Source organism: Ambystoma mexicanum, chromosome 7q, assembly GCF_040938575.1.
Source record: "Ambystoma mexicanum isolate Mex_15411 chromosome 7q, UKY_AmexF1_1, whole genome shotgun sequence".
In the NCBI taxonomy this organism is placed as follows: Eukaryota; Metazoa; Chordata; class Amphibia; order Caudata; family Ambystomatidae; genus Ambystoma; species Ambystoma mexicanum.
Window position 1 is genome coordinate 172,355,099 of NC_090941.1, and position 19,104 is coordinate 172,374,202.

The window sequence follows — 19,104 nt, forward strand, 5'->3', positions numbered from 1 at the left end:
AACAGGGGTGAACCTGTTTAGACGAGGCTTTCATAGATCGGACTTGTCTGGAAACCTCATCAGCAGAAAAAGGTGGAAAAGCAGAAAAGGAGGGTGGAGGGGCGGCTGCAGGAGAGCAAGAGGAAGAGCCGGGAAGAGAGGGAGGGAGGAGAGAGGAGGAGAGCGAGGACAGGATGTCCTGAGTTTTTGAGATGAAGTGCGAGGCCAGTGCAGTGCAGAGGGCCTGGGAGGGGACAGGAGAGGTAGAGACTGCAGCAGGGTTGGCCAGCTCCTTGCAGATTTGAAAGAGTTCGGCCGAGTTGTTAGATGCCTCAGAGATGCGGACTTGGATAAGGGCTCTCTTCTTGGTGTGAACGGAGAGCCGGTATTGCCTTTGGAGCATGCGACAGGCCAGTTTGTCAGAGGATGAACATGAAGCACGCCATTTCCTCTCTGCCACCCTACACTTGCGTTTTAGGGTGACGAGATCCGAGTCATACCAGGAGTTACATTTGGCTTTGGGCTTCAGGCGGATTTACATGACGGGGGCAAGGATATCGAGAGTATCAGATATAGAGGAATAGAGCATGGAGAGGGCTGTGTCAGGGTGGGAGTCAGCAGAGGGGGGAGGAGGGGGCGAGAAGGTAGCAGCGAAAGCCTCAACTGACACGCGCTTCATGGGTCGGATGACCGAGAAGGTGGGTGGCAGTGAAGAGGGTGGCTTTGCCTGTGGGGTAGGGAGGGAGAGGTGGGAGGATAGGAGAAAGTGATCGCTCCAGGAGAGAGGAGTGGAGAGAGGAAGGGAGAGGGGAAGGTCAGAAGAGATCAGAGCATCAAGAGTGTGCCCTGCAGAGTGAGTAGGCCCAGACGGGAGAATAGAGAGTGAGAGAGAGTTACAGAGTTCGCGAAAGAGACCAGTGGGGGGACAGGAGGCATCGAGGTGGATGTTGAAGTCACCGAGAAAGAGGAGTTGGGTGGTTGAGGACAGGAGTGAGGAGGAGAGGTCAGCCCATTCAGAGAGGAAGGAGGAAATTTGACCAGGTGGCCGATAGATAGTAGCCACGGTAAGGGAATGGCTAGGAGAGAGAGAGAGTCGGCAGACAAGGCATTCAAAGGAGGAGTAGGTCTGCGTAGGAGTGACAGAGGCAGGAATCCACTCAGGGAAGATAAGGGCAACACCACCCCCTGAACGGTTGGGCCTGGGCACGGAGAGGATCTTGTAACCATCAGGTAGGAGTGTGTCGAAGCTGGTGGCAGAGCTGGCTGTGAACCATGTCTCAGTGAGACTGAGGACGTCGAGGTCCAGTTCCTCAAGAAGGCGACAGATATCAGAGGAGTGCTTGATGGCAGAGCGAGCATTTAGAGTGGCAATGTGGAGAAGGTTGCCACCTTTGAAAAACTTCCGGGGAGGGGTACAGATCAGAGGTATGCCCTGCGGAGGTGTTAGAGAAGGAGTTGAAGAGGGAGCAAGAGAAGGGGCAGGGGGGGAGGGGAGAGGCAAGGTAGCCGAGGACAGAGGAAGGGGGACAGCGGGAGCGGAGAGGAAGTTGATGAGGCGTGGGAGGCGTCTATCAAAGAGGTGAAGGTTGGCCTGAGGGCCTTGGACCAAGACGGTCCCGTTAGCATAGACATTAATGATGGCCTTAGAGGAGTGGAAAGGGGCCAAGAGGACATCCCAACGGGTGCCACCATTAATGGGAGAGGAGGAGAAAGGAGAGAGCACAGAGACCATGTGAAGGGTCCATAGGTCAGGTGAAGGCACGAAAAAGAGAATGTCAGTGAGAGTTTCCTTGGAGCAGGCGCTCGTGTAGGTGTCAGCGATAGGGAGGCCTGGGTTGGAGACCAGGATGTCCTTTTTAAACTTTTTCCTACCGGATTTAGTGAGGAGAGCAGGATAGTCAATAGAGAAGCAGTTAGAGTAGATAGGCGAGATGGAGAGCACCATGGAGTAGGAGGGGAGGCGGACGACACGAGTATGCAGACAGGAATTGAGTGGAGGGCACTAGTTTAACACGATACAGAGCAAACAGTAATGCGTAGTAGGTCAGGGCCACCTAAGTTTGAGAATCTGCGTGTGGGGTATGATCAGGTGTGATGGGCTGCCTGCGGGCATGGTCACGGGTGATGGGCTGCCTGTGGGGCATGGTCACGGGTGTTGGGTGGTCTTGAGTGGCGTGGGATGCCTGCGGGGCATGGGCAGGTGTGATGGGCTGCCTGCGGCCATGGTCACGGGTTATGGGGGGAGCCCTTGTGGTGTGGGCTGCCTGCGGTCAAGGTCACGGGTGATGGGGGGCTTTGTGGTGTGGGCTGCCTGCAGAGTGTGTTTGCGGGTGATGGGGGGGCGTTGTGGTGTGGGTTGCCTGCAGGGTGTGTTTGTGTGTGCTGCCAGCACACGAGGCATATTTTCACGAGATTCGGCAGGCACGAGCGGGGTATGCAAGTTCACGGGGGTACGCAAGGCGCTTTTCACGTGTTTTCATTTGCGCGAGCGGGGTTCACTTATTGGTGGGGGTGCATGAGGAGTTTTCACGCGATTTGGCTGGCGCGAGCGTGATACGTGTATTGCAGAGGGTGCGTGAGGAGTTTTCGCATGATTTGGCTGGCGCGAGCGAGGTACGCGTATTGATGGGGTTGCAGTAGGCCTTTTTCATGCATTTTGGCTAGTGCGAGCAGGGTACGCATATTGAAGGGGGTGCGCGGGTAGATTTTCATGCGTTTTGGCAGGCGTGAGCGGGGTAAGTGTATTCAGGGGTACGCGAATGCGCATATCACGCGATTTAGCTGGCGCGAGCGGGGTACGTGTATTGAAGATGGTGCGCGGGTAGATTTTCACATGGTTTGGCTGGCGCGAGTGGGGTACCTGTATTCAGGTGTATTTGAGTGTGCTTATCACGCGATTTGGCTGGCGCGAGCAGTGAACGTGTATTCAGGGGTACGCGAGTGCATTGTACACACGATTTGCCTGTGGGGTGGCCCCTCCCCATGCCCCACAAGCAGCCCACGCCACAGGGGACCACCCAACACCATTGGCCATGCCCTGCAAGCAGCCCACGCTACAGGGGACCACCCATAACCCGTGACCATGCCCCGCAGGCAGCCCATCACACCTGACCATGCCTCGCCGGCAGCCCATGCCACAGGTGACCACCCAACACCCCTGACCAACAACCCTGACCATGCCCCGCAGGCAGCCCATCACACCTGACCATGCCCCACAGGCTGCCCATCACCTGCGACCATGCCCCGCAGGCAGCCCATCACACCTGACCATGCCCCGCAGGCAGTCCATCACCGTGACCATGCCCTTCAGGCAGCCCATCACACCTGACCATGCACAGCAGGCAGCCCATCACCCCTGACCATGCCCGCAGGCAGCCCATCACACCTGACCATGCCCCGCAGGCAGCCCATCACACCTGACCATGCCACGTAGGCAGCCACCTCCACAGGGGGGACCTCACCAACACCTGTCACCACATGTGCAGCCCTTTCTACGCGATTTGACTGGCGCGAGTGGGGTGCGCATATTGAAGGGGGTGCACAGGGAGATTTTCACACGTTTTGGCTGGCGCAAGTGGGGTACGCATATTCAAGGGGGTGCGCGAGTAGATGTTCACGCGTTTTGGATGCCACGAGTGGTGTATGCACTGTTTTTCACGCGAATACAGTGTAGGGGGGCTTTATGCTGGTCCAGGGTTAGCGCGGCCATTTGTGCAATATTGGGGATTTGGATGGCTTTTTTTTGGCGCAAACGGCGTTCTTGGGGGCTTAACTGGCGCTGCTGGATGTTTGTTGCGCCAGTGCTGCAAATGGCTCGGGAAATCCATGAATACGCTTTGTAGCAAAATACTGTTTTGCGCTGCGCTTAGTGCACGCGTGGCGCACGCTCACTCTCTGCATCAGGCGCGTGCACAACTTCTGCGCTAAATTCTATGAATTGACCCCATAATCTGGCAGTTGATTCCAGAGAATAGGAGCTTTCAGGAAGATTGGTCCTTTCTCGGCTTTTGATGTTCTGCATCTAGGTTGCACTAGAACATTTTGCTTCCCAGACCTCAATGCTCTAGTGTTGGTTTTATCCTTAATGTAGCTCTGCAGGTAGGGAGGCATCATTTGTAATTTGTATTTGAATGTTATGACCAGAACTCTAAATTTGATCCTCAATTAAATGGGTAACCAGTGAAGTGAACGCCTGGCCTCCGATATATGTCTTGCCTAGAGGGGCCAAGGATGACTCTGACTGCCCAATTCTGTACCACTTGCAACCGATGCAATTCATGCTGGCTGATGCCCATCAGTAGGCTACAACAATAATCAATTTTTGCTCCGATTATTGCCCAAGCAATAGTTTCTGCACTTTCCTGGGAGACCAAGGGTCTCAAGTGCGATAACAATTTGACATAGTAAACTGATCCTGAGACAACCGTTGTAGCATGTGCTCTCATGTTTAGTGTCTGGTCAAACTTCACTCTGAGAATTTTTGTTTTGGACAAGGGAGATATAATATCTCCCAATTTAAAAGAGCTATAATCTTGATTAAGTTTAAGTTTAAGTTTTAAGGGATCCACTTCCCAGTCCAACTCTCTTTTGTTATGGTGTACCGTAAGGCTCGGTCCTTGGTCCCCTCCTTTTTTCACTCTATACTTCCACTCTTTTATCACTCATTCTTGATTTTGGATTCCAGGTTCACTTGTATGCTGATGACACACAAATTATTACCTCCTTTTTGTCCTTTGATGACTCTTTCCAAACACCTCTTTCTTCTTGTCTCACTGCGGTCAAAACCTGGATGGCCTCCCGGTTCCTCTGTCTTAACCCTAATAAAAATGAAATATTGTTTTTCGTGCTTCTCCTTGTATTCCCCCTACTCGCTCTATCTCGCGGTCTCACCTTTTTAATGTTCAGAATATCTGCCATCTTCTAAAATTTTCTTCCACCAAATTACCTCTTCAATCTTTGGTTCTTTCTTATCTCAACTACTGCTGCTCTTTATATATTGGCCTCCACAACTATGCTATTCTTCCTCTGAGCTCATTCCTCCACTCCGCTGTCAGAATCTTGTTTAACCTTCCCTTGTCTTCTCAAATTTCTCTCTACTTGGTTGGTCTTCCCAGGCTTCCAATTAATCTTCAATTCGAGTTTCATTGCCTCTGTTTAGTTTATTAGAGTATGCACATGCTACCTCAAACCTATCTCTGCTCCTTGATTTCTCTGCACCACCCCTCCCACAAGTTTCGTTCTTCCTCTCAGTTCCTTCTCTATGTCTTGCACCCACCTCGTACGTCTTCCCATTTTTGCTGTTTCCAACTTCTTGTCCCTCATCTTTGGAATGTTCTACCGCTTGAGATTTGCACCTGCCCCTCACTTAATCTATTTTAAAAACATCTTAAATGTGACCTACTTCAGTCTTTATCTTCTTAAACTTTGCTTTCTATTAAATTCCTGCCTTGTAAGTCAAGTTGTTGTTGGGATTTCTTTTTTGCTTACATTTGTTGTACTATTACTATGTCCAGCATGTTGGATGAAAGTGCTATATAAGCTCTGTAAAAAAAAAAATATTCTGTTTAAATGGTACGTAATTTTACAAAGGCAATTCTACATTAAAGTGGAACCAAACTGCATTCAGTTTATAATTTTGTTTCTCAATGCAAAATACTTTGGGTTTAGAGAAATACCATCTCATCTTGTGTACAATGTAACTAGAAGAACACCAGGCATTTCAATACCAGCACCTGTGTTCCTGTTCACAAATTGCATTTCTATGGATTCTCTCTACCCTTTATTTCCCCCAGATTTACCCTAGCCAATCTATAGGGACAGTTTGCGGTTTACTGGGGTTTGATTTACCTTTTAAATGCAGGTTCTGATTTTGGAGACTCTGCTGGGGACTCAGTCAGTCTCTGATCCTTCCAACAGCAAAACCTCTTTTCAGGTGGCTGTATGGAAACCAATTTCTAAACATAGACTGGTCATAAGTCTCTCAATGGGGCAGTCCCCAATCTGTATGGGGTCAGTCCTTCCAATAATGTGCTCTTTAATCTCCAGTTCTTTCCCAAAAATCCTCAATGTTCAGCTCCCTCTGATCCACAATCATTATAATCCAATGGGCAGGAAAATATATATTGTTTAACTCATCCCAGACCTTTCCACAGTCGTGGGTTTCTTTGTAACCACATAAGTGAACGGTTGAAGGTTTGGAATAAATTCAAACCACTGGCAGTGTTCTGGGCAACCTTCCACACCACATTTGTTTAGCCTGTTTGCGCCATTGAAAAAGGGTCCAGTCATATGCAAATCAGTCAGGTACTTCCACCAATGGGAGCAACCTAGCCCAAACTGCTATGCCAGGTCCCCTCTGCATGGAAGCACAAGCTCCTCCAGACATGTTTCAGCCTTGTTGGGCCTCATCAGTGAGATGCAGTTTGGTTCCCCATGGTGCAGCAAGCCCAGATGTGGATCATGTGCCTGCTGGGCCTAGAGACCCAAGCTACGCCACAAAGATGATGCCCAATGAGGCCCAAAAATCTCTCTGGATGCTTGTGGTCTCATGCAGAAGGGATGAGACCTAGCAGTTTGGCTGGAATGCCCCTTTTGGGATGGGACCAAGCCTGGTTTGCATATGGTCTTTCCCCTTTCTGTAATGGCTTGGCAGGCAAAGAACAGTGGTCTGGAGGGTTGGCCAGAGCTGCGTCAGAAGTTAAGTTTCATTCTAAACCTTCTAGCCATCATCTCTTTTGTTTTGCTTTAGTCCCCCTGAGTGGGACGAGTATGCCCAGACATGGGTCCCCAGCATGCTGGGCCTAGAGACCCAAGCTACTCCTCACTGATTGATGACACACAATAAGGCTGAACCATTTCTGGTGATGCTTGTGGTCTCGTGCAGAAGGAATGTGACCTAACAGGTTGGGCTGGACTGCCACTTTTGGTGTGGGACCAAGCCCGATTTGCAAATGCTCTTTACCCTTCCTGTAATGGTTTGCAGGTGAAGAATGGTGGTCTGGAGGATTGCCCAGAGCCGTGCCAAAGGTTAAGATTAATTATAAACCTTGTATCCATCACCTATTTTGTTTTGCTGTGGTTTTCTTTATCTCGTGATTTTGCAAAAGTGGGGGCCAAAACCACACCTATTGAAGAAATGCCAATTTAGTTTTTGGACCCAAATTTTGTATTAACATATGCTAGCTTATTAGAACCTTTATCACTCTAATCTAGATGTCAGTGAGCAAAAATAGACAAATGATCATGCTCTGAACACATTTGGGGGAGTTATGTGTTTTGCCATTGTTTGCCTGTTCTTAATGTGGCACAATATACCTTGTTTTGCATAATTAGGTAGATATTGCCCTTAGCTACAAAATGTACATATGCTGTGTTGATCCAAGCTTGCATTGCCACACAGTGCTTATTTTAATGATTAAACATTTGTTTTAAAATGTTCCTCGGGTTGTTTTCTATTCATTTTGCTAGTATGGAGTTGCTGACATTTTCCTGCAGGTGGCACTGGTGGTGCATCCCCTACAGACCCTGTTTGCATGCTATCAATGTGTATCAAGGAAGAATGTGTTCTTGCTGTCTATAGCATTGAATAACTTTTGCCTTGACCTGGGCTGATGGAGTTGTTATGGGAATCCTGGAGTTTGATGAATTATGACAAGCCTTTTGAAGTCGAGAGCCCAAACCTTTGACTTGGTATCTGGGAGAGGGTTTATGTCACTGTCTCTTTAGAAACTGCATTCATCACAAATAGATCACTGGTTATGTACAGGCCCATTGAATTCCTTTGCTGTGCCTGAGAATCTGAATCTATGAAGGGTTTCTGGTTCCCCTATTTTAGCAGTTTCAAACTTTCCTTTGTCAATGGAAATGTGTGTGGGTCAAAATTCACAGTGCATTGTTCGGTGTGGTTTAAAACAATTAAAGGAATGGCAGAATAAAATGGAACTTTAGTGGCTGATTCCTGTATAACTTTGCATCTCACCTTATTTATAATAACACGAAACATATGCAAATCTTGTCCTACAGGGTTAAAGTGGTGCTTTACCCAAGGTTGCAGTAGGCTTTATATTTTACATAATTTTGTAATCAAAATACATAGTAAAGATATTCATTGAATACAAATCACATTTAAACTACGAAATAAATTTTCTCTACACAGGGATTCGAAATATAAGGACATGTAAAGAAATCCAGTTCTCATTAAGCTTTAGAGTTGCGAGAATTAGTGTTTTGGGGACCCAGGCTGGGTTCTTATGTGAATAATATATTTCAGGCATTAAAAAATAACACTCATATGATTTCAATACACATCCTGTGGCCTGCTGTTTTCCTTGTATTTAATATTAACAATAAACTGCATTGAACAGGGACTTGATGGTTGCAGCTGATAAGATTCTGTTGTTTTGTTGAAAAAGAATTTCTCAGTCTTGAAATGTCCAGCAGTGGCAGTGGCTGAAAGAAAATATGTAATCCACCCTATTGACTTTAATTGTGAAATGAGGCGTCGCAAATAATTCCAATAATAAAATGATATGCTCCAAAGTTCTTTACATACCAGAGACCTGGACACAATAGCTCCCCTGAAACAATTCACTGCATCAGATAAGCAAGCAGTCAGTTAGTTACCAGCTGAGCTACATACACTCAAGAACATCAAGTGGAAACCGGAACAGACATGGAAGCACATGGAAGAACAGCTACAATATGAAAGACAAAGCAGAGCACCAATGACAAATTCAACAACACAACGTGGCCTTCCTAAAAGCAAAGAAATTCCATTAAGAAAAATGCATCAGAATGCCAACACATCAAAAAGAGATATTCAGAATGATCAGTGAATGTAGATACCTTATACCATGCAACAACACCCCAATCCCAAACTCATTTAGGATACCATAGGATTTCCTGACTCCCTATGCCAAACCGCTACATAAAAACAAAAAAAGGAAACCCAAATTAGCCCTTCTCCAACATGTGCATACAGTAAAAGGTTAGTGCTTTGTATACAATCAAATCGTAGAACAAGTTGGGTCTAACAACATCGTGACCCATTCCCCAGCAGGCTTCAGACCCATGAGAGGAACATAATCAACACTCCTGTCCATATGGGAAAACCCAAAGACCAAAACAGATGCCAACATTACATATGTCCTCATACTCCTGGACATCCCTGCATCATTTGGCATAGTGAGAAACCCACCACTCATCAAAGAACTTAAGGAGGTAGTACTGAGAAACACAGTACTAATATATAAGGCTTTGTTCCATACAGACAGAACAGAAACCAACTGGATACTCTCTGAAGATTGCGCACATGCAACATCACCTTCGGAGTACCACAAAGAGCAAGTCTCTCACTCATGCAAATACATGGACCCACTATGAGACTAATAAAGAAACACATGTTCCTACTTGCTACAACTAAGTAGACAACACACAAATCATCTTCAAACTCACAATTGACAGTGTAAAAGATGCTAGATTCACACAATTCCTCACTCAAGTGGACTCAGGAAAGACCAAAACAAACACTGAAACTCACCTCAAACAAAATGGAAATCATGATTTCCCCTGAAAAAGTATAACTGCACAAAACAACTTTATGGCCTACAGAGATGGGCCCTTGCCACAGACACTGACAGTGGTTACTGACAAGGTGGATGGTATGAGTGAGTTTTCAGGAATGCTTTCCTGTCTCTGAATTTTGAAAGAACCCAGCTAGCATGCTTTTTGCTATGTATGTAAATAGCAGTGTCTAAAAAATAATGGATTTTCCTGAGGTCCACAGACAGGAATGTATTCCTTTAAGCTTTCTCATACCATCCACAACCATTAATATTATCTACACCATCCTTCCATTTAAAGGGTTAAACAGAGATGTTCTTCTGGTTTGATTATTCAACCTCACATGGATTTCAACATTGAATTGTGTGTGTTTCTGTTAAAAAGTTTCAGGCCACTTGAGAAAAGAACATGTGAGTCCCAAAACATATTGTGGTTACAGTAATAAGTTCATACATAGGCCATCTGAGTTCAACTAACCATTAACAATAAATGTTGTGTGGTATGTGGATGCTTTTGTGCATTACATTGTAAATCTCAATAAAAATGCTTATGTCATTCAAAAGCAAGAGCGATACACATGTACATAATTAAAATACAATTTTCAGTTTCATCACTCCAAATATTTGTTATCAGATTCTGTATACTCTTCAGTGTTGTGAAAGATTGTTTTGGTATGAAATATCCATACTTAAAAATTTTGATTTGAAAAACTGTATTCATTCCATTCATTCCTTGATTCTGTGTCCTTTACTTAGTATCATAATGTGAATGTCCAGATTATGTAATATTCCATCATCAAGTTTATAATTCTTTGTTTATCGAATCCTCAGAGGTCCAATGATATAATGTTTTGTTGGTCAATTCCTCCATTTTTGTGATTAATTAATACGGCCATCAGTCTTTTGTGATACTTTGTGCATCACAAATTCTAACCACATTTTCCATTTTGAAAATAATTCATAAATCAAATCCTCATCCTGAATTTTGAAATGGCTTGTTGGTCAAATCCTCTATGTGTGCTTAGTACTATAAATTGAATGCCCCAATTATGTAATATTTCATCATTTCATAATACTATGTTTATCAAATCCTCTGAGGACCAATTATATATGGTTTTGTTAATCAAATCCTAATGTTTGTGATGTTTGTGAAATCCATAACATTTAATTCATAAGGTCCTCACTTTTTTGTGCTACTTTGTAAATCACATCTTCTAATCAGCCCTTATATTTGAAATAGTTTATCAATCAAATCCTCATCTTCAATTATGAAATGGTTCGTGGTCAAATCCTCAACATGTTTTTTGCCATGTCTATGGCTCATCAGGATGATTAATGATTGTGGATTAATGTACATTCATTGAGAGATTGTGTGCAGTTTGGGACAATTTTCTTTAGATCCGTATGTGTTTATTTTCATCGGTTCTTGTATTTTAGTTCATGTGTGGTAAGGTCTTATGGTGAGACTTAGTAGTAAAGCAAAGTGCCTCTCTGTTTTTTAGAATGTGCTTTTTGCGCACATAAATCTATATAAATATATATTTGTGAAAGTGTGTTTGTATGTTTTGGGTTGGCTCCAGCCCCATAACAGTTGGTGAGCTAAGATTTTGGCCCGAGGTTGACATACCAGTCTGGCGTGTACTAGTGATAGGGAAATCTGACAAACCCCACCCATTCGCCCTGGACAGGGCGGGGTGCGGCCCTGTGCTATCAGTATAGGCGATTTCTGGAGATTGCTGATTTTGCGACTTTTCCAACAATAAGAAGTTAGGACAAAAGGTCAGCATACCAGTCAGGAGTGTACTGGCGATAGTGAAATTGGACCAACCCCACCCATTCGCCCTGCACAGGGCGGGGTGCGGCCGTGTGCTATCAGTATAGGCGATTTCTGGAGATTGCCGATTTTGCGACTTTTCCAACAATAGGAAGTTAGGACAAAAGGTCGGCATGGAGTGTACTGGTGATAGTGAAATCGGACCAACCCCACCCATGCCCTGCACAGGGCGTGGTGCGGCCGTGTGCTATCAGTATAGATGATTTCTGGAGATTGCCGATTTTGCGACTTTTCCAATAATAGGAAGTTAGGACACAAGGTCGGCATACCAGTCTGGAGTGTACTTTTCCAACAATAAGAAGTTAGGACAAAAGGTCAGCATACCAGTCCGGAGTGTACTGGCGATAGTGAAATTTGACCAGCCCCACCCATTCGCCCTGCACAGGGGATGAGCGAGGTCTGGCCCTTTACTATCAGTAAAGGCATTTTCGGGAGATAGGCGGTGTTTAAAAAATAGGAATTTATGACACAATAAAACATACACAAGGATATGGCAGATCCCCACGTGCATTTCAGCTACGGTCCTGTGCAATGCCGGGTGGTACTGCTAGTACTATGTTATTCTTTAAACCACCAGTGAATACATTTCATCTTAAACAAAAGACTTTGCAGTAAATACTTTGCTTTTATGATCCTTTATATATCCAAATATCATCTTGCTATACAATGAAGTCACATGAGGTATAGCCAATGCTTTTCACAACTATGAGTCAATCATTGGGGAAAAATCTGATAATGGTATAAACACAAAAATGTTTTTATGCCTACATTTTAGAGATTTCGATTTTGTTAATTGAACACAGATATGCTCTGATCTCTCTCATATATGAGTATCCTTACGGTGTTGATAATATAATGTCCATGCCTTGAGGACTCTAAGAAAACCTTTTGTGTTTATACCATTTTCAGATTTTCGCCTGACGAGGGACTCAAAGTTCCAAAATGCATTGGATATATTAGGCAAAGCCAGCATTAATATGTGTTCTTATTGTGGCCATCCGAGTTCTTGTATAAGATTCAAGCAGCAAGGGCACATGCTCTTGTTGTGGCAATACTGGCATACTTTGGTCAGAGGCAGCAGTATAATGTAATGTTTACAGTGCCATTCTGGCATATATTAGTCACTGCCAGGAAGAAACTGTGACCTTATCACCATGATGGCATATATTGAGCACCTTCAGTATACAAAATGTTATACTGTGTTAGTGCTGGCACATGTTTGGCATGGGCCAAATGACAATGTGTTCACAAGGAAATGCTGGCATGCATTGTTGAGACAAGACTCGTGCTTTTTACACAGTTAGCATGGACATGTGATGTAAAATGCTCCTGTGTACTGTTGGTGGCTTGGAATCTATTGGAGCTTTTCATGGTTTCCCCAACAGAACCAAATATAAATGATATGGATGATGTTGCCCAAATTGTCTGGGATGCTTCCTGTAAAATACACCATGACAACCCATTATTTAAAACATGTTCTCAGGGGCAAGGATGGCACCCCCCAGAAACTTCACAAATGCTCGCCGAGCTTGCTGTGCTTGTTATAGCCAATTTGGAGGAAGACATTTAAGCTTCTCTACATGAGTTCATCTACCAGTTGCTACAGTACCTGTGAGCGAGACGTGTAATTTCTTTTTATCTGCTGAATTGGCAATGTAGACCACAGATCTTGATACTGAATAACCACAATCTATCTTCAATATTGGTCATCCAGATCCTTTCAAGATGCTGTTTTTCATATCACCACTAGGTGGCTCCTTGCAGTTCCACAGAATGGAAGCACTTGCACCGTCATGCGCTGGTCCTGGCACAAGTGCACTGCAAGTGGGTGGAGAGTATGAAGTAGGCATCATTTCAAACAAAAAATGACATGCCTGGCACGCTCTGCTGCATTAGAAGGTACAGGCTTACCCGCTAATGCAGGCTACCTGCTGCCCCTATGATAGACAGGGGAACACATTTCCACCCTGGTGTGAGCCTCATCAATGGGAGCAACGTCGCATCAACGGGGTGACCCTAAAATCAACTGGGTCACAGGATTTCATCTGCCCCACTGTTGTTACATTTTGTGCAATCATTAAATCACACACTTTGCACCTGTGCCATTTGATTTGCATGTATTCATCATTTTGCTTTTCATTTATACTCTGTTTTCTTGCAATTGTTTTTATACACTATAATTATTTGGGTGCCGAAAATAATACCTGAAGTACCAACAAATGGGTGCATTGTTACTTGCTCATTATTTGTATTCATCCCCTCCTGTTCTACAGTGTACATTGAATGCATGGGACATGCTGCATTGGTAAGATATGATATGATCGTTTATTTATATAGCGCCTATACACAATGTGTTTCAAAGCACCTCAAGGCAAGGGAGGGAATAAGGGAAAATACAACAACATTCTTACAGGCCATGAACAGTAAGGATGTGAAATTAACTATCGTACTCGGCCTGACGTCATTTCAGATAGTGTAATAGCTAAGCCATAGATATGGAAGCGATGGGGAGAGTGGGAAGGAAATGGAAACAGACATGCGACTACTGTACTAGGCCTGACGACATTTCTGGTAGAGCCGGAGAAGAACAAAAGGTGAGTTAGAGGGGTGCAGAAAGGGAGGGGAGGAACAAAACAAGCGACTATCGTACTAGGCCTGACGACATTTCAGATAGTGTATTGAACACAACACAAACAGAACCAATCTACGGTACTCTTCTGAATGAATCAACACTCCACCACCTTATTAAACATTGTTGTTCAGCTCAAACTCCACCTGTCTTTCCCTAAGTCACCTCCCCACCATCAGCCATTGACACCTGAGAGCAACAGTGTCCCATGTGAAAGGATGCACTATGTGGACAGCTTACACGTGTCCAGAGGCAGTAACATGCACTCTGCAGGAGGTTAACATCACCCCGCAGCCACTAAAACTAAAATCAAAAAGGTACGGTTACATGAGTATGAAATGAAAAGAGGCAAGCTGAACTTCAGGGCAGATTTCAATGAGTATGTCAAAATAAATATATACCATTCTGATTATTTCTATTTCACAGTAAAAACAAAAATGATGTTGGAAGTCAAGCAGTTCTGAGCCTGTGCTATTTGATCCCTGGACAGATTATGTGACCCCTTCCCGTACATTTTGTATCAATGAAAACACTTAAGCAGCTCACAAGTCAGTGCCCAGAACCACTCTGCCAACCAAGAGCTAATGGTAATTGCTGTTTCAAGTGTACACAAGCATACATGTAGTGCTGTAAGATGCAGCTAGTATTTGAATGATGCTCTTTATTCTTTCTTGTATGTTACATACTGAAAGATATCAAAACAAAAGGACCAATATACATTTTACAAAAGGCCAATTCAAAAGGGCATTGGTGGAGATAGGAGTCAAACGCAAAACAGGACAGCTAAGGTGGCAAGACACACTTTTTGTCTATTGCCATACCACCCACGCCTGTCCCACTGCTGCCCATGCGCCTTAATGTAGAACTGGATTCTCTCTCATCTCTACCTCTGACTGCTCTTACAGCAAAGCGGTGTATTCCTACTTCAACACTTTTTTTTGTAATGTTACGAGATTGCAGTTGCCAATGGTTCCCAAGCAGCTTTGCTTATGAAGGTTTGGCAGCTGTTTTTGTGGTCACGGGTGGTGTTGAGGTTGGAGTAAGATTTGGGCACTAAGTGGCGGCCAAGAGCTCACCTATTAAAGGTGGATCAATTGGGTGCCACAGGACAGCAGGTTTTTTTCTGAGAATCTGTAGCACTTTATTTCCATGCAGATACAATACGACATTAAAAGCTGATGACCACAAGAAGTCGTGAGCACTCACACTCTGTGAGATTTATTGGACCTGCTTAGCAGAATATGCTGCTGCTTGGTTGGACCATGGAGATCCTTTTTAGTTATAGTACATATACATCACTGTAGCCATTTTTGAATGGGGCAAGATTGGCACCTAGTTGCTTACACGTTTAAATGAATAACCTAAGTCCTACTTAATAGGGACCTTCTTTCGTAGTGTATTGTTTCATTGACTGGATAGGACAGCGATCAGAAATGGCTGGGAGGTTATCTCCACCGGCTTGATAGCTGGAGGTAGTCTCTCCATGTATCCAGGTGCCAGGGATGTCTTGAAATAATCCCTCCAGCAATCGGATAGAACAGGTTCAGAACTACTTGACAACCAACCTTGTTTTTGGCTTCTGGGTAAAAAGCTAGATACTTGCAATGGTGACATCTTTATTGAAATGTGTGCTATTGTTCAGGTTGCATTTTCTTATTTATGTCTTACCTTTCTTAAAGTATTTTGAGCGTGTGGGGGTATGCAGCTGGTTTGCTGGAGATATTAACCTTCTGCAGAGTGCTAATTAGCACTGCTCTTTGCACCTTGCAGCTTTTCTCATGGGACCCAGTTGCTATTAGATGTCAACTGCTGGGGCAGGTAAGGTGAGTAAGGGGAAGGCAGTTTGGGCACTTAAAGCAACTTTAAAAAGTTGTCTCCCATAACAGCATGGCTCTTAAAGTGTCTATTTATGTAGGGGGAAAAGCAACATTGGTCACGACAGAGCACCAAACTTTACGCACTTTACACAGACCACCAGTATACTCTATTGCCTAAGACACAATAATGGCCCTCATTACGAGTCTGGCGGTAGCTGTGTCGGTAAATCCGGCAGGCTGCCGCCAGACCGGTAAACAGTGACCAGCACCTAGCTTGCTGGTAACACAGGGGTATTGCAACCCCGGCTGCCGGTAAATCAGACGCCGGCAACTACGTTGTTGCCCATTCCCATAGACTCCCATAGGACTCTATGGGAGTGGGGACCACTGAAACAGTGACGGTGCCGGTGTTTCAGTAAAAGTCTGCGGGCGGGTGCCGTTCCGCCCGCCAGCGCAGACCTGGCGGTCGGGACGGCACCTGCCCGCAGAACTTGTACTTTTCCGGTCCGGAAACGACAGTGCCGATAAATTTACCGGCACTATTGTTTCCGGACCGGCAAACTTGTAATGAGGGCCAATTATATTTTATTATTACATGTGTATAGCGCACCTAACCCTCAGGCATCTGGGCCCTTGAACTTAAGAATGTGGTTACAAGTAAAACATTAAGATGAGCAGGCAAACATAGTGGACTGAATTTGGTAATGGGAACATCTGGGGATCCTTCTAGATGTCTGAGTGCTGAGGGGGAAAGCTGTGGCTCTCGAAGTGTTCTATGTGCTGAGGAGTCGGGGACCAAAAGACCAAAAAAAATGAGTATTGCAAGGCAAGCATGTTTAATAGCCAATTGCGTTCTTCATTCCTTTGGGCACTGTTTTACATATTAATTGGTGGAATCTTGTGTAGGGAAATTGACGTTTTGTTTTTGGGAACTTGCTTGCACGCTTTGTAACCTTTCAAATGGAACGCCTCTTATCTCCCCCGCGCTCGGACACAGCTGGGTGCATGCATCCTGGTGCACTTTCGCGCTGCTCCCTTGCCGCTATGTGCGTGCCTGCCCCGCACCGCCTATTGGCAAGGCTCCCTGCCAATCCCCTCGCTAGCCGCGCAGCGACACCAGCCTTCCTCCACACACTGCACCAGGAAGTGTTTTCCTTCACCCCATCATCTTGCGTTCCCGGAGTCCCCTTGTGCACAGGGACCCCCAGGGGTACCTGCATCTCGAGAAACAGCCGCCGCCCAAAACAGTTACTTCACAGGCCGGTGATGCGAGAGGCGCGGTGAGGGGCGCGCTGCAGCCAGCGGGGGCCAAGCGACACCCCCTCTCCGCGCGTCTGTGGCACTTTCGCGGAGGACACACATCTGACTTTACACTGAAGGGAGCAGCTGAGCGCGTTACGTGGGCGCAGGCGGCCGGGTTCCCGTGTGACGTGTTAGGACATGGAGTGGAGATGCTGGCTTCCAGGAGTATGTTGACATACCCGGGGGAGGAGTGCAATCAGACCCCATGAGAGGATACCTGGAAGTCGGGAACACCCCGCCTTCTTCTTCTATGTCTTGGCTGCGGATGGCGTTTAGGGGTGCGCTGCCTCCATCCTCAGAGACCGCAGCGACTGGCACGGGCCCGGGCCCCTGAGCATTTACCGTGAACGGGCGAGCCTTTGCCTGGGGACGCGGCACGGCGCTGCTCCCTACCTGCCTCCCGCTTTCTGGCCACGCTGCAGTAAATAGTCACACGCACCTTTCTTTTGTTGCCTTATCATCCTCTCCCCCTGGCTTCGGAGGAAGAGGGGACTGGTCCTTAATTACCGGTTGGACTGGCTTTATCTGCCCTTTCCCTTCTGGAGGTTGCTGCCAGGCCATGGCTCACTCCCCGGTGCAGGCAGGCCTGCCAGGGATGCAGGTAAGAGCGCTCCTGCCCCCCCCCTCACCCCGCCACAGTAAACACTGGGATTTGTGGCCGTGGCGACACACCTTTTCATTATTTCGTGCGGTTACGTGTGGGCAGTGTTTGTGTACGTGTTTCCTAGTTTGTACCGAATGTGTGTAAACGCCGGTTTGACGCTATAACTGGAAACTAGCCCTGTGTCTCAGCGACCACCTTTCCCCACACGTGGCTTGTTGGTTATATGCTTGTTATGCCTGCTGCGCGGCTCCACAGGAAGTGGGGTGTCATGTCCCTCGGGAAATCTGCGTTTGATTACAAAGTCAGTAATCGCTGACTAAGACCCAGCGACATGGGCCCACTGCCTGCTCAGGGAGACATTAATAACATGTTTTACCATAGTTCCCAAACCCTCCTGGGGAAACCGTGGTGTATGCACACCCTGTGAATAGCAGATGGTACTATTAAGGAGCGCACCGGTACTCCTTTTATCCACCGGGAAGGATGAACGCCTGAGTCGGTGCTCTAAACGTCTCTGCAGTAAGTGTGATGCAGGCTATTGAGATAACGTAGGTCATCAGTCATCGTGGAGAGACAGAATGTGTGTGTCTGTGTCCTCGAGTTTGTTGCTACCTTCCCGAGATCACTTGATTCGCGTTTGGGGCGTTCTACGGTGACCCGATGAGGACATCTTGAAACATCGTTCTAGTCCCCCTCTTTCTTTTCACAATTATGGTACCGGATGGTCCAGTGTTAAAGCACTGGGATAGCGACGTCGCGATGGCATGCCGTTCTCTGGTTACCGTGGAGGGGAGTGGGTGCGAGGGGGGGGGGGTGTAAAGTGTGCTGGACTCCTCAATGTGAGACAAATAATGTATAATCAGTGGCCCTCACACGATGACCATGCACCCTCTCTTTGCCCGGCTGCTGATACTTCACTGGGACTCGCAAGGGCTAAGGCCGCGGAGGTGGGGGTACCAGCCACATCAGCATGTGTGGACAGGCAGGGAGGGTCTCCCCCACGGCAAAGAGGGCTCCTAACAAATGGCCTATTTCCTCTGGCTGCAACACCTAGAGGGCGGTGTTTGAGCAAGGGCAAAAGGGGCAGCAGACTGATGTCTTACAAAACAGACAGTAAGAGAGTTGTCATGTTTCAGCTTACTTGCACCCCCCACCCCCCTCCAACCCCACCGCACTGTGCCACTTCCAAGCGTAGGCTCCCCAGCTGCTTTGGGGGCTCTGGTCTGGGTACCTGTGGGGCCACGTCCTGCCTCCCCTCCAGTGCCTGTGTCAGTTTCCCCGCTCTGTGCTCAGCTCCCTCTGCCACAAGGCTCTGCCTCGCCGTGTATACTCCGGCTCGGTGCTTTCTCCTGCTCAGCTCCCGGGGCTCCAACCTGGGT

The 19,104-nt window shown here is 46.4% G+C and overlaps 1 protein-coding gene across 1 annotated transcript in view; it reads left to right on the plus strand.

The window, feature by feature from the left end:
* The first annotated feature begins 16,901 nt into the window (after positions 1-16,901).
* The window catches only part of STK24 (serine/threonine kinase 24), a 1,188,458-nt gene continuing 1,186,255 nt past the window's right edge, over positions 16,902-19,104 (plus strand). The window contains exon 1 of the mRNA XM_069639237.1: positions 16,902-17,722. Coding sequence (XP_069495338.1) covers positions 17,681-17,722 — 42 coding nt within the window. The 5' untranslated portion in view covers positions 16,902-17,680. The remainder of the gene's footprint in view (positions 17,723-19,104) is intronic.